Source organism: Eulemur rufifrons, chromosome 30, assembly GCF_041146395.1.
Source record: "Eulemur rufifrons isolate Redbay chromosome 30, OSU_ERuf_1, whole genome shotgun sequence".
NCBI classification, from domain to species: domain Eukaryota; kingdom Metazoa; phylum Chordata; class Mammalia; order Primates; family Lemuridae; genus Eulemur; species Eulemur rufifrons.
The window spans coordinates 103490057-103506876 of NC_091012.1; the positions used below are offsets into that span (position 1 = coordinate 103490057).

The 16820-nt window shown below is 43.5% G+C and overlaps 1 protein-coding gene across 1 annotated transcript; it reads right to left on the bottom strand.

The window, feature by feature from the left end:
- Window positions 1-7871: 7871 nt before the first annotated feature.
- BMP15 (bone morphogenetic protein 15) lies at window positions 7872-15781 on the bottom strand. The gene is given in 8 exon segments (XM_069464288.1): window positions 7872-9359; window positions 11645-11815; window positions 12134-12269; window positions 12476-12526; window positions 13808-13907; window positions 13909-13980; window positions 13982-14114; window positions 15606-15781. Coding segments are annotated over 8 exon segments (1005 nt in total). The 3' UTR covers window positions 7872-9193.
- Window positions 15782-16820: the final 1039 nt, after the last annotated feature.

A 16820-nucleotide genomic window follows, 5' to 3' on the forward strand; every position in this document is an offset into this window, starting at 1 on the left:
TTGACTGAGTCTATCACTGTAAATATTCCTCAAGCCCTGGCTTGAGAACCTTGTCCTTTCAGAATAGTAGTGGTTCTCAAAGTGGTGTTGCTGGAACTTCTGCATCAGAAGCCCTATTATTACCTAAAAATGCATGTTTCTGAGCTCTCATTTCCAGACCTACTAAATCAGAATCTCTGAGTGTACTGCCTATGAATCTGCATTTTAAGCATGCCCTCTGAAATTTGAGAACCACTGGCATTTGGGTAGTCTAATATAGGATCCTTCTAATATAAATGGTGTTACTTCCGTCCCTTCCTGCTAACACTTAACCTCAAAAACACTACCGAGGACATTCCTTATTAAGCAATCAGTCCTTTTACTATCCATATGTGGTTGAGGACACCTCAATTGGGTTGGATTGGCCCTAATAGCTTTCTTAGGATGGGCACTTAACTAATAGCTAACATATGGTAGCACAAAAATGCCCACTAGTGTTGTTTACACTGCCTAATAGGTCATAGTGATGACCATCATGTTAAGCATCTTTCTTTGCAAAAGTTTTCAATGTGTCCTTAGGAGAACTCTCCCTATGGAAGCACACTCAAGATTTCATAATGGAAGTCAATGAGTGTCATGGAATTCACTGTAAACACTCTTTAACATTTGAATCTTCCATGTGGGAACTTGTGGGAATTAATCTATCCCACAAAGCAAAGCATAAGTACTTCATGCCATCAGGCTCTTTGAGAGCAAACAAATAATACTGATTCCATGACCAACCAATCCACTCCTGCCAGCAGAGAAATCAAATTGCTACAGGTTTATCTTTAACTCATGTGAACTTGATTTTAGCCTATCTCCCTGACACACACTTGTGTGTTTTAAACCATGTTTCTTATTTTATTGCCAGTTTTATGCAAGACCAAATCCAAAGCTTCATAAAGTAAAGATTTAGTCTATCCAACATTTACTCACTATAGAGTCAGAGTCAACATTCCCATCAGCCATTTGTTTCTGGATGAACCTCATAGACTTGGATTAAAATCAAAATTTGGGATTTTATTGTGACAAAAATTACTGAAAAATGTCCCTTGGTGTTTGCATAAGAGACAGAGTTCAGTACTTTTAGTCTCAAAAATTGACCCCAGTTCTGATGCCCTTTTCAGTTGTCCTAAGGACGTCAAGGAAAGCAAGGTAATTCTGTGATCCTCTACTTAGGTCTTGAACCCCGAGATGATTTCAAGAATGCTTGAATCTCTGGGGGTATTTAGAACAGGCTTAACTTCTCCAGGCTTACTTCTGACCAGGCCAGGTATCTGAACCCCAGGGCATCTCTGGAATCAGCAAGTTTCTGACTGAGTCTCAAGGCACCTGCACAATTCAGTTTGATGGACCTCTCACATGTCAACGTTCTTGGAGACTCTTGTGATTTTGTAACATCTTCTCTTCTACATAGTTGCAAATTCAAGAATGATTTGGTTCCAATAACTTTCCATCATTTTTACTGTGATTGCCTTTAACATTGGCTACATATAGAACTTCTTTGACCATGTGCACTGCAGCAGTATAACAGATACAGTCCTGGTTTCCAGAATTTAGACTTTTAGGAATTACATTTACCTGTTTACCCCCCCAGCCCTCCAGAACTCTTCTCCAGGGGACTTTTTGTTTCATTCTTTTCAATTTGTTATCAGAGCTTGGGATTTGAGATATGATTGACATACCATACAAATTATCCATCTGCAGTGTACAATTTCAATGTTTTTAGTAGATTCACAGAGTTTTACAACCATCAGCGCAACAAATTTTAGAACACTTTCATTACCCCACAAAGAAATCCCACACCCATTAGCAGTCAATCTCCATTTCCCTGGCCTGCCAGCCACTGGCAGTGACTTTCTGTCTCTATAGATTGACCTATGCTGGACATTTTGTGTGAATAGTATCATGCATGTAGTCCTTTGTGCCTGGTTCCTTTCATGTAGGACAATGTTTTCAAGGTTCATCCATGTTGTAGCATGTGTCAGCACTTTTTTTCCTTTTTATAGCCAAAGACATTTCATTGTGTGGTTACACTACATTTTATCTATTCATTCATTGATTAACATTTGGATTGTTTCTTCTACCTTTAGGTATTAGGTATAATGCTGCTATAAACATTAGAGAACAAGTTTTTGTGTGGACATATGCTTTTATTTTTCTTGGGTATATACCTAGGACCGGATTGGTAGACCATATGATAATTCTAGGTTTAACTGTTTGAGGAACTGCCAGACTGTTTTCCAAAGTGGCTATACCATTTTACATTCCCACTAGCATAGGGTTCAAATTTCTCTGCATCATAACCAATGCCTGTTATGATTCATCTTTTTTATTATAGTCATCTCACTCAGTGTGAAGTTGTATCTCACTGTGGTTTTGATTTGTATTTCCCTAATGACTAATAATTTTGAGTAACTTTTCTTGTGCCTATTTGCCATTTGTGTACCTTCTTTGGAGAACTGTTGTTTCAGACCTTTTGTCCATTTTTGTCTTTTTATTTTATTTTATTTATTTTTTTTTTTTGAGACAGAGTCTCGCTTTGTTGCCCAGGCTAGAGTGAGTGCCGTGGCGTCTGCCTAGCTCACAGCAACCTCAAACTCCTGGGCTTAAGCGATCCTACCGCCTCAGCCTCCCGAGTGGCTGGGACTACAGGCATGTGCCACCATGCCCGGCTAATTTTTTCTATATATATTTTAGTTGGCCAGATAATTTCTTTCTATTTTTAGTAGAGATGGGGGTCTCGCTCTTGCTCAGGCTGGTCTCGAACTCCTGGCCTTGAGCAATCCACCCACCTCGGCCTCCCAGAGTGCTAGGATTACAGGCAAGAGCCACCGTGCCCGGCCTTGTCTTTTTATTATTGAGTCACAAGTACTTTATATATTCTGGATGCTAGACCATTACCCAACATATGATTTGTAAGCTTCTCCCATTTTGTGATATGTGTCCTTTAAAGAACAAAAAGTGCCCTTTCCTGAGAAGTGCCCTTTAAAGACCAAAATTCACAATTTTGATACAGTTCATTTATTTTTTCCTTTGTTGCTTGTGCTTTCAGTATTATATCTAAGAAACCATTGACAAATCTAAAGTTACAAGGATTTGCCCCTATGTTTTCTTCTAACAGTTTTATAGTTTTAGCTATAACATTTAGGACTTTGGTCCATTTTGCATTCACTATTATATATGATATGAGGTACAGTCTGCCTTAATTCTTTTGTATATGTATATCCAGTTGTCTCAACACTGTTTGTTGAAAAGGCCATTCTTTCCCCATTGAATTGCTTTGGCACCCTTGTCAAAAATCAATTGATTATAAATGTGAAGGTTAACTTCTGTACTCTCAATTTTATTCCACTTATCCTTACATCAGGCCTTAATAATACGTCTTCTGATCTGTGAACATGGGTGTTTTCCTATTTATTTAGATCTGCTTTATATTTTTTTTAACAACATGTTGTAATTTTCAGTTTATAAATGATGCATTTCCCCTGTGAAATATATTCTTAAATATTTTATCCTTTTTGATACTATTGTAAATGGAATTATTTACCTAACTTCATTTTAAATGTGTTAATTGCAAGCATATAGAAATCCAATTGATTTTTGTACATTGGTTGTATATCTCAAGGAATTTAGGGAGTCTGGTTTGCAAAGCTAAAATTATACATACCATGTAAGATAAACTGGGTGTATGTGTGTTGTTTGTTTAGAAAATCTAAGATAAAAGGGGGCAAGATGGCTGACTAGAGACATCGCTTGCTGGACTGTCTCAGAGGGAAGGAAGGATTTCAGATAATGGAGAGGAGAGAGGGGACACAAGTCAGGTGTAGGTCAGAGAGAGAACTGCCAGAGCCTGCTGGGGACCTCCCAGAGGAAAACTGCAAAGCAGAGAAGGAAGAGGATAAAGAAAAAAAAGGTATGGGCAAGGATCAAACCCAGAGAAACTTGGAGCCCAGTGAAGGGGTAAGGAGGGGATCCCTTTCTCCCTCCGGCACTCCTTCGGTGATCAGCAGACTACCAAGTTACTTGGAAGCATTTCTGCCCCCATGAGCCCAGGCACCGTGGTGACCAAGGAATTGGGGGGAGAACGTGCATAATCCCAGAGCTTGGACGTTCTGTGCAGAGTTCCCCTCCAGGGAGAGTGACCTGAGAGGCCAGAGAGCCAGCTTCCTTCCATTCAGATTGTTGTCTTTCCCTGCCCCTCCCCAACCCACTTCAAGCAGGAGAGCAGTTTGAGCCAAGAATTGGCAAGTGGCCCCCTCTCTCCAGTGGGTGGGTCCTCCGGTCTGAGGTTTCCACAGAGAGTGGGGCCCGCACCTTTCCCCTTGAGGACCTGCAGTGGACCCGGGGTGTCCGATCTGGGAGCTCCCTGCACACTGGTGTTTTTTGGGAGATGCAATGCTAGTGGGTCAGACGTGTAGGCCTGATCCTGTGCCTCTTGGACTCAAGCGGGTTCCTGAGGGACACAGGGGGGCGGTTTGGGAGTTGGACTTGGCCAGGGAGGCAAGGGAGGACATGTGGGTGGACCTAATGGGAGAATACTGTGGGGGTCTGAGACATGGAGATCTGGGAAAGCACGTTTCTCCCCCAAAGGAAAGCCACACCTTCAGACTAGGGTGGGTCCTCCGGCAGGGAATATCCCAGCCTGCGGTGCCATAGCAACCAAGTGTGGCATGTTTGCCACCTGACACCTTTGCAACCAGACACTGGAGGGAAAGGGCAACATAAGAGGGGCAGAGTTCACCCCTGACAGCCAGTTGGGGAACTGCGGCCCTTCCCTCACGAGCAGACTTCCCGCTCTGGAAAGCCTGCCTCGACCCTCCTCCCAGTGGCTTTCCACTGACGCTGGGGAAATGAACTTGGAGCCTTGTTGAAGCTCAAAGCCGCCCTGTCAGACTAGGGAGGGTCCCCCAGGGGGGAAGATGTCAACCTGCAGTGCCCTAGCAACCAAGTGTGGTGCGTTCAGGCACACCCATGTGCAACCAGACACCAGAGGGCAGGGGTGACGCAAGCAGGGAGGAGCTCCCTCCCAACATCCAGTTGCTGCCCATTCTTCATGAGCAGTCATCCTGGTTTGGAGAGCGTGCCTCCACCCTCCTCCCAGCACCTCCCCCCTAGCCTCTGGGAAAGTGAGCTCTGAGCCCTTCCGGGCTCACCCAACCTAAACATGCCCAGTCTCCATCCCCAACCCACCACTGCTGTGGTGGAGATCAAGCAACCCACTGGGAGCTTCAGGGCTCCTCCCAAAGCCTGGGGCATTCAAGTGCTCCACCTGAGGGACTAGAGCTTATCACAGGCACAAAGAACATCTCTGCAGTTGGCTCATTCCTGCAAGGATCAACCACTGACAGGAAGAACAACTCTCTAGCTCACTAGCTGGCTCATCCAAAGAAGACGTGCCAGTTGCCGATAAACATATGAAAAGACATTCAACTTCATTAGTCATTAGGGAAATACACATCAAACCCACAATGAGATTCCACCTCACCTCCAATAGTATGGCTAGAATATAAAAGAAACAATGAGTAAATCATACATTGCTAGAATGTAAAGTGGTACAGCCACTTTGGAAAATAGTTTGCTAGTTCCCCAAAATGTTTAATATGGAGTTACCGTATGATCCAGCATTTCTGCTTTGAGTATATACACAAGAGGATTGAAAACATATGTCCACGCCAAAACTTCCACATGAACATTCATGGCAGCACTAATCATAAGAGCCAAAATGAAGAAACAGCTTGAATTCCCAAACCAATGAATATTTAAGCAAAAGCTGGTATATCCTACAATAGAATATTATTCAGCAATAAGAAGAAATGAAGTACTGATCCATGCTACAACACATTTGCCTACAACAAATCCAAAAATTTTATGACTTGGTTTATATAAATATCAATAATCCAGAGGAAAAGCAGACTAATGGTTGTCAGGGGCCAGTGGTAAGGAGTGGTAGAATGGAAATTGACTTCTAATGGGCACGGGGTTTCTTTTTAAGGTGAAATTAGATTGTGGTGATGTTTGCACAGGTCTGTGAATATACTAAAAACCACTGCATTTACACCTAAAATGGTGGCTTTTATGGTATATGAAATATGCTTCATTGAAGCAGGGTTTTTTTTAATAGGACTAATACCTCCCACTTCATATGCTATTGGGAGAATTAACTGAAGACATGAACTCTTCTTTTGCAAGGTGAGACACCCAAATATTTTGTGGAACTGAAGATAAATTTTGTCTGTGTCCCAACTTTGCCCAGAATTAGTTGTAATATACCACCAAGGTAAATGTAAAAGAGCTCCAGGCTCAGAAGCAAGTTTAAATGCCTGCTCCTTTTGCACCCATGCATTGAATGAAGTTCTGGCCTATTCATTGGGATTGTTGGGACAAGAGGAACTTTGCTTTATACTTTCCCTTTCCAGACCAAATAGCAATTTCTCCCCACCCACCTGTGCAGATACAACCCCCCTCCTCATCCATATACCCCCTCCACTAGCAACCATGTCTTCTTCCTCTCAGAAGGTGGTTTCAGGTACAGAGTTCTTATTTTGGATTTGAGAAAAAGTGTTGAGCGGAAGCAATATTTCCAAAGAAAAGAGAATCTGCAATATCAGCCACAACTAACCCCATCCTGCCAGTGTTTTTCTTGGGTATTCTGACAATTCAAGGCTTACTGGATAACAAGTCCAATTAATCCTGAGCCCTCCATAAGTATATTGTTTCCGATGCACTCAGGACTCAAGGCTAGGAGATCGGAACTTTCAGAAAATGCCTAAGGACCCTTTCTGAAAATTCCTAAGAACCAAGATGCTAAATTCTTGATCTGATCCTATAATGAAGGTCCATCTTCAGGCCTGCTAGGTATTTGTGCCCCAGCCAGGTAGGCTGGGGAAACGGCTAGACTGGAAGCCCATAGTTCATCTCCCAGGTCAACTTGCAGCATATGTAATGATTTCACCAACTGTCTTACTCAAGAATATGGCTGTCATTTTCTATTGTAATTTAAATTATGATTTTGAAATAATGAGGCACAAAAATGAATGATCTCACTTTATGTACAATGTAGATCTTGTATTACATTTATGGCAATGAAAAACTAATACAATGTAAACATTGATATATTCCATGTTGGGAAAAATATATCACAAAAATGTCACTTTTGTGTGTTTGTATTCATCAAGGACCTCCTGGGTGGCAGGCTCTTGTAATATATAGAAGGGTAAGACAACTGAAACCCCTCAGGAGGAGCTGCATCTTTTTGCAAGAAAGATAATTACGATAGGCCGTATTAAAGCAAATAGTGCTATGTGAACACAGAGGAGGGACACCTGCCTGAGTCTGGGGTGTCATGGGGGTACTGAGGAGATGGCAATGTCTGAGCTGAATCCTAAAGATGAAGAAAGTAGACGGGGAAAAAGGATGTTAAGGAACAGCTCCCCAGGAGAAAAATAGTACAATTTGTGTATTTATAGGTTTGCAAAATATTCAGTCTAGCTGAAACCGACTGTTGAGAAGAGATTGGTAAAATGAGTTAAATTACAATGGACAGGTAAGAAAGAGATCGGGATTTACATTTGGCAGACACATGAACTCAACCTAAATTAGTCCCATCCCACTGAGAATGGCCAGAAGACTGGGCAAGAACTGTTAGGCAGGGAAAAGGGTTACCGGGCTTCCTCGAAGTGGCACCTTGGTGAGGGCCGATGGCTAGCAATGTGCCTTAAAGGAGAAGAACTTCTGAGGATCCAGCTCTGCCCCTCAGGGATTAGGGTTGAATTCCTGGCCATAGTTAAAAGAAAAAAAAATTCCTTCCACCCGCTGTCCCCCAATCCCAAGAACAGTCAAGATTCGCTTCAAAACCAACAAAAAAATTATTTATTTGCAAGACAGCCCAGTGCCATAACTTAAATACACAATCACACTGCAGGGATTACGGAGAGGTTGCATGTGTTTATATTACACGTTAGCCAAAAGGCTATGGAATTTTGAAAGCTATATCTTGTACCTGCAGAAGAAAGCATAGAATGAGCAATCATACCCTCGTACTCCTTGTACAAGATGCTCCCATTTGTGCCAATAAAGAGGACACTAATGGGGACAAACTTATAAGGGAAACATGAGGCCTGAGGGACACTCTGGTCCACAAGCTCATTTAAAAGATTCCGAATGTGCGGTCGCCCGGCTAGCTCAGTTGGTAGAGCATGAGACTCTTAAAAGGTTCCGAATGAGAAAGCATGATTTGGGGAATTGAGACCCTAGGGAAGTACCCGAGGGCAGGCTCCCTTACAGTAGTTCGGAGTATAGTGATGGGGAGCAATCATCCAGTGATCCCAGCCCAGCTGGCGAAAGCCGACTTGGAAATGGTGAGGGAACACAGGAAGATTAAAGAGCTAATGCATGTAAAGCATCACATATATTAGTAACTGCTCGAAAAAACGATAGCTATTATCTTGAGTTAATTTTAGGGCTGATTACAGCTATCGGTCTATACTGAGCAGATTTGTGAGGAAGTTTCAGGCGAGGCGGTAAGAAGCTAATCCTCTGTTCTTGTTTCCTCTTACCTGTGCAGACCCCCAGCATTTACGGTCCCTGCACTTTACTTTTTCAGGAAACCAGGTAGCATACAGGCTAGTCAGAGCCACTGTGGTTTACCGCCAACAAGTCCACATAAGTCGCTTCCACTTCCCCTGCCACGTGGAGCCCTGGGTCGAGACAAGCCCAACCAAGCACTTTCCTCCTTCAGGAAGAGGTTGCTCATGGCCTTCCCTGATGTCTGAAGCTTGGAGAGAGAGGAATATCACACAAGATGTTTGGCAAAGGTTCTGGAATCACACGGGTCCCAGGGTTCATATCTCCGTTTCCTGTGTCAACAGTAAAATGGTAGTAAAGGTCTTGAGCACTGATGGAGTGACACTTTGTCCTTGGACCTTGCCTCTTTGCCTGCACAGGTAGGAGGAAAACAGTCACGATTCTCTTTAAGCATTGGTGGTATGGTGGTGAGCATAGCTGCCTTCCAAGATTCTCTTCAATAGCAACAAAAAAAATTATTTGCAAAACAGCCCAGTGCCATCACTTAAATACACAATCACAGTGCAGGGATTAGGGAGAGGTTTCATGTGTTTATATTAAATGTTAGCCAAAAGGCTATGGAATTCTGAAAGCTATATCTTTGCTTTCATCTGCAGGCACAGGAATGAGCAATCATACCCTCGTACTCCTTGTACAAGATGCTCCCATTTGTGCCAATAAGGAGGACACTAATGGGTACAAACTTATAAGGGAAACATGAGGGCTGAGGGGCACTCTGGTCCTCAAGCTCATTTAAAAGGTTCCAAATGAGATAGCATGATTGGGGGAATTGAGACCCTAGGGAAGTACCCGAGGGCAGGCTCCCTTACAGTAGTTCAGGGTATAGTGATGGGGAGCAATCATCCAGTGATCCCAGCCCAGCTGTCAAAAGCTGACTTGGAAACAGTGGAGGGAACACAGGAAGATTAAAGAGCTAATGCATGTAAAGCATCACGTACATTAGTAACTGCTCGAAAAAACGATAGCTATTATCTTGAGTTAATTTTAGGGCTGATTACAGCTATCGGTCTATACTGAGCACATTTGTGAGGAAGCTTCAGGCTAGGAGGTAAGAAGCTAGTCCTCTGTTCTTGTTTCCTCTTAGCTGTGCAGACCCCCAGCATTTACAGACCCTGCACTTTACTTTTTCAGGAAACCAGGTAGCATACAGGCTAGTCAGAGCCACTGTGGTTTACCGCCAACAAGTCCACATAAGTCGCTTCCACTTCCCCTGCCACGTGGAGCCCTGGGTCGAGAGAAGCCCAACCAAGCACCTTCCTCCTTCAGGAAGAGGTTGCTCATGGCCTTCCCTGATGTCTGAAGCTTGGAGAGAGAGGAATATCACACAAGATGTTTGGCAAAGGTTCTGGAATCACACGGGTCCCAGGGTCCATATCTCCGTTTCCTGTGTCAACAGTAAAATGGTAGTAAAGTCTTGAGCACTGATGGAGTGACACTTTGTCCTTGGACCTTGCCTCTTTGCCTGCACAGGTAGGAGGAAAGCAGTCACGATTCTCTTTAAGCATTGGTGGTATGGTGGTGAGCATAGCTGCCTTCCAAGATTCTCTTCAATAGCAACAAAAGAAAATTATTTGCAAAACAGCCCAGTGCCATCACTTAAATACACAATCACAGTGCAGGGATTAGGGAGAGGTTTCATGTGTTTATATTAAACGTTAGCTAAAAGGCTATGGAATTCTGAAAGCTACATCTTGTACCTGCAGAGGAAAGCAAAGAATGAGCAATCATATCCTCGTACTCCTTATACAAGATGCTCCCATTTGTGCCAATAAGGAGGACACTAATGGGGACAAACTTATAAGGGAAACATGAGGGCTGAGGGGCACTCTGGTCCTCAAGCTCATTTAAAAGGTTCCAAATGAGATAGCATGATTGGGGGAATTGAGACCCTAGGGAAGTACCCGAGGGCAGGCTCCCTTACAGTAGTTCAGGGTATAGTGATGGGGAGCAATCATCCAGTGATCCCAGCCCAGCTGTCAAAAGCTGACTTGGAAACAGTGGAGGGAACACAGGAAGATTAAAGAGCTAATGCATGTAAAGCATCACGTACATTAGTAACTGCTCGAAAAAACGATAGCTATTATCTTGAGTTAATTTTAGGGCTGATTACAGCTATCGGTCTATACTGAGCACATTTGTGACGAAGCTTCAGGCTAGGAGGTAAGAAGCTAATCCTCTGTTCTTGTTTCCTCTTAGCTGTGCAGACCCCCAGCATTTACGGTCCCTGCACTTTACTTTTTCAGGAAACCAGGTAGCATACAGGCTAGTCAGAGCCACTGTGGTTTACCGCCAACAAGTCCACATAAGTTGCTTCCACTTCCCCTGCCACGTGGAGCCCTGGGTCGAGAAAAGCCCAACCAAGCACCTTCCTCCTTCAGGAAGAGGTTCCTCAAGGCCTTCCCTGATGTCTGAAGCTTGGAGAGAGAGGAATATCACACAAGATGTTTGGCAAAGTTTCTGGAATCACACGGGGCCCAGGGTCCTAGACCTCCATTTCCTGTGTCAACAGGAAAAAGGTAGTAAAGGTCTTGAGCACCGATGGAGTGACACTTTGTCCTTGGACCTTGCCTTCTTGCCTGCACAGGTAGGAGGAAAACAGTCACTATTCTCTTCAAGCATTGGTGGTATGGTGGTGAGCATAGCTGCCTTCCAAGATTCTCTTCAATAGCAACAAAAGAAAATTATTTGCAAAACAGCCCAGTGCCATCACTTAAATACACAATCACACTGCAGGGATTACGGAGAGGTTTCATGTGTTTATATTACACGTTAGCCAAAAGGCTATGGAATTCTGAAAGCTGTATCTTGTACCTGCAGAGGAAAGCATAGAATGAGCAATCATACCCTCGTACTCCTTGTACAAGATGCTCCCATTTGTGCCAATAAGGAGGACACTAATGGGGACAAACTTATAAGGGAAACACGAGGGCTGAGAGACACTCTGGTCCAGGAGCTCATTTAAAAGGTTCCGAATTGCGGTCGCCCGGCTAGCTCAGTCAGTAGAGCTTGAGACTCTTAAAAGGTTCCGAATGAGAAAGCATAATTGGGGGAATTGAGACCCTAGGGAAGTACCCGAGGGCAGGCTCCCTTACAGTAGTTCGGGGTATAGTGATGGGGAGCAATGATCCAGTGATCCCAGCCCAGCTGGGGAAAGCTGACTTGGAAACGGTGGAGGGAACACAGGAAGATTAAAGAGCTAATGCATGTAAAGCATCACGTACATTAGCAACTGCTTGATAAATGATAGCTATTATCTTGAGTTAATTTTAGGGCTGATTACAGCTATCAGTCTACATTGAGCAGATTTGTGAGGAAGATTCAGGCTAGGAGGTAAGAAGCTAGTCCTCTGTTCTTGTTTCCTCTTAGCTGTGCAGGCCCTGGCATTTACGGACCCTGCACTTTACTGTGACTCCAAACGAAGTAGCATACAGGCTAGTCAGAGCCACTGTGGTTTACCCACAACAAGTCTACCTAAGTCACTTCCACTCCCCTGCCATGTGGAGCCCTTGTTCGAGAAAAGCCCAACCAAGCACTTTCATCCTTCAGGAAGAGGTTGCTCATGGCCTTCCCTGATGTCTGAAGCTTGTAGAGAGGAATATCACACAAGATGATTGGCAAAGGTTCTGGAATCACATGAGTCCCAGAGTTCATATCTCCGTTTCCTGTGTCAACAGTAAAATGGTAGTAGAGGTCTTGAGCACCGATGGAGTGACACTTTGTCCTTGAACCTTGGCTTCTCATTACTATATATCAATGACACTCATAAGAGTGTTCATAACGCTAAGTCTCTTTCCAGGAGCCTAGATGAGTCTGTAGAAGGGGAATTTCCTCTCCTCTTTGGGAAAACCCGACGAGCAAACAGCATTACGTCTCAGCTTCCTGGCTCTTCCCGGGAACGTAAAACTGAGGCTCACAGAACCTATGTAAAAAACAAACAAACAAAAAAAAAAAACAAAAACAAAAACAAAAAAACCCTCAGTCATTGTTATGGTAGAGTTAAGGTTTGAACAAAGTCTGTTTTCTAAAGTGAAACTGTCTCTTTTAGATCACTTACAACACTAGGCTGAGGGAAAAAATCTCAAATATAGAACTATTTTGTGTGTATATTGTGCATATGAGAGAAGATCAGTCATATCACTAGTTGACTATTAAAGGTAACCAATTAGATTTGTTGAGACATACATGGATTAACAAAAGTCCTCATGTCACATCACTATACAGATGCAGCTTTGGGGCCACAATCCAATATTGGGTGCTGTGACCTGCCATCATTTCAAATCTAGGATCACAGGCACTACAAAATAATTTGTTGATCCACTCCTAGCAGGTCAGCTATTTTGCCATGTCTGCATTTCTGCCTCCCACCAACTTCAATTGTTGCTTCTTGAGTGTCTTTTCCTCCTTTGGTCATTTCCCTATTAGCCCTCAATTTCTCTTATCATTTCTTGCTGGAAATGGTTCTCCATTTACCCTACCCATTTTACCACTATTCCCCTAAATACCATTTTCAACAAGGCCTTGACCACATAAATATTTTTTTGCTGAGAAGTCTACTGGAAGTTTCAGGTCCCTTCCTGATTGAGAGCTTTAATCCAAACTGTAGCACTGACACCCAGTGGCCAAAGGGTTGGAAGGTTCAGCCCACAGTGCTCTGAACTTCAGCACCCGCTTCCTGGCAAGTGTCAAGAGCAAAGATTACAAAAACCTGGCCTCTTACAAAAAACCCTTCTCTAATCCTCAAGCATCTTAAATATTTCCATGTTAATTTCTGTATCATTCACCTAACCGTTTTTCTCCACTGAATTCCGCAAGCCTGGAATGCATTGGTATTTTTGGCACATAAATAGCCCTCCACAAGTATGTAGTTGGGTATTTCTCAATCACAGTTTTCAGAGCTATAACAAGTAGTAAGACTTTTTTTTTTTTTTAACATAGTGGCTGACACATCACTCAGTTGTCTTGGGTCCAGGGAAAGTTCTACAGTAAGCACCAAGGCAATCTGTGCTTAAGTTGAAGCCCCAAAGGGAAGTGGACTTGGAACCACCTTCTCCCAAGCTTGTTACCCTTTGAAAACTAAGCCTGAGGGAACCACCCACCCACCAGACAATGAGGCCTGGCAGTAAACCCACAGCTTCCCTTTTCTCTACACTCTTCTCCACTTCTCTCCCCTCCAGAGCAGTATGAGGACATGATAACTCACCTCTGAGAGGCTCTGCTGCATTGGCCGAGGGCCTCACCAGCCTCACCATGGTGGCCCCAATGCTGCGGTTCTCCCTAGGGTTCCCAAGTGAGTCAGCTGAGCTCTAGGTACAACTTCAGCATGTATTGCAGTTGGGGTCCTTGCAGCTGTGGCTTCGTCTGCTGCTTGCCAGGAAGCTTCTTCTAGCAGCTCTCGAATCAGGGGCCAGCTAGGGTCCTCAGCCAGGACAGCAATATCAAGCTGCCCTACCTTTGCCAACTCGGCCCTGTGGTCCACGAAAAGCACCAGTTCCCAAAGAACAAGGATGCTTCAGAATACTAAGGACCATCTTGAAAGGCTTGGGGTTCAGCAACAGGCTCCAATCTTAGCCCAAAGGATGTCACTCTGATCTGTTTCTTTCATAGAGGTAAACTGTATCCTGGCTTCAAAACCACCAAGGATGAGTCTGGAAAAAAAAAGTAAAGCTCTATGTTGTTTCCCCTGGGAGGATCTCTTAAGCCAAAGGAGGTCTCCAATCTTGGTCCCTTGTGAATTAAAACAAACAGAAAGTGAGACAAGGCAGCATGAGAACAAGGGCTGAGAAGAAGACACTGCTTATTGAGAGGCTGAGGCAAGTTAAAAGGAGAGGTCCATCCTGGGACCTACGCCCTTACCTTCTCCGCTAGGCTGAGGGAAAACAGCATCATACTGAGCTACTCCGCTACACCGCAGGCTTATAAGCCAGTCCCTTAATAGGTCCTTAAAGGGCCAGAATCCTCCTGCTCCCATCCAACTTCCATGCCTCTAATAAAGCATTTCCCAAAATATGGTCTCCTAATAATTTGCAATGAAACTATCTGGGACGATGGATAAGAATGTAGACTCCTGGTCTGGACCAAAACACAGACTGTCTGGGAGTGGTGTCCAGAAATCTGGAACTTAACAAGTTCTCCAAAGAAATACGGACATTACTGAGTGAGCATGGCTGCTGGAGCTTGAAGATGCCTTAACAGTGTTTCTCAATCTTCACTGTACATTGGCATCACCTGGGGAGCATTAACTATTATGGATGCCATAATTGTGTACCCTCCCTAGACATTCTGATGGAATGGGTCTGAGGTGTTACCAGCGTATGAGGAATTTTTAAAGTTTACAGGTGATTTTATTTTTCTTTTGTTTAACATAATACATGTTCATTTTAATCACTCAAACTATGAAAAATTATACAGAGAGAATGTGAACACTTATTCCAAATAAAACTTCAGAGAGTTGTTGTCAGGGCTGTACAAGTAAGGAATATAAAGAGATGATTCCGAGTGGCAAAACCTGAATAGCCAAAATGTAGGAAAGATGTAATAGGAATCAGAAAAATAAAACTGAAAACCACATACAATATTAGGTCATTAAATATGAAATATCCAATTATGAAACAAGTGTAGCTCCTTATGTCTCAAACAAGAAGCAGTACAGTTAATCAGAGTATGCACCTAAACTAGCTACAGAGTGTTGCCGTCTTAACAGTAGCTTGTTTATGCCAGCAGTGAAGAAGCCTGGACAGCAAGTGGTGATGAAATCGTCAAAGGGTTTATCCACAGCTTGTTGAGAATTGAATATTTTCTCCTGCAAGAAGTGGTCCAAAGCCTGGAAGAAGTGGTAGGTAGTTAGCGCACGGTGTGGTGAATATGGTGAATGACGGAGAGTTTCCAAGTCCAGATGCTGTAGTTTGAGCAGCGTTGTTTGCGTAACACGTGGTAGAGCGTTGTCTTGCAAAAGGATTGGCCTGTCTCTATTAACCAATCTCAGCTGCTTAATCACAAACATCCTCATAATTTCATCCAACTGGTTGCAGTAGATGCCCGCTATAATCAACGGACCAGGTTTCATAAAGCTGTAGCGGATAATGCCGGCGTTGGACCACCAAACAGACATCATTAGCTTTTTTTGATGACTATTCGGTTTTGGACTGTATTTCGGCATTCGTCTGTATCCATCCATTGTGCCGAAGACTTGCGATTGTCAAAAATAATCCATTTTTCATCACACGTAACAATACGGTGTAGAAATGGTTGGCCTTTATGTCATGACATCAGAGAAAGGTAAGCTTCGAGATGATTTCCCTTCTGACGTTCCTTTAACTCATGTGGAACTCATCTCTCCAGCTTCTTTACCTTGATGATTTGTTTCAAGTGGTCCAATATTATTGGAATGGTAATATCAAACCTTGTTGCTAATTCACGCATAGGTTGAGATGGAGTCACTTCCACTACAGCTTTCAGCTGATCATTATCCACCTTAGTCTCAGGTTGCGGACCTGTCTTGTTTTCAAGATTAAAATCAGCAGGACAGCTGCTGCTGCAGCTCCCGCGGGCGATGGTCTGCCCCGCCCCAATGCGCACTGTCTGGGGAATGGACACGCTTGAAGCTCTGACTCGGGGGGATAGGGGGGCATGGGCAATATACATAACCTGAACTTTTGTAGCCCCATAATAAGCTGAAATAATAAAAAAAAATCAGGACAGAAGTTCTCAAACCATCCACATACTGTGTGTTCATTAGCCACACCTTCCCAAACACTTCGCTGTCTGCACTGCACTGTTTCCACAACGGAACTCATATTCGTAAATAACATGAATTATTTTTTTTCTTTTTCTTTCATTTTTTTTTTCTGAAATGGTCTCACTCTGTTGCATGGGCTAGAGTGCCATGGCATCAGCCTGGCTCACAGCAACCTCAAACTCCTGGGCTCAAGCAATCCTTCTGGCTCAGCCTCCCGAGTAGCTGGGACTACCATGCACCACCATCTTCAGCTAATTTTTGCTACATATTTTTAGTTGTCCAGCTAATTTCTTTCTATTTTAAGTAGAGATGGGGGTCTCACTCTTGCTCGGGCTGGTCTCAAACTCCTGAGCTCAAACGATCCTCCCGCCTAGGCCTCCCAGAGTACTAGGATTTTAGGCATGAGCCATCACGCCCAGCCAATAACATGAATTTTTTTACTTATCCATGGATTCACAATAATTGCCCTTAAAAATAT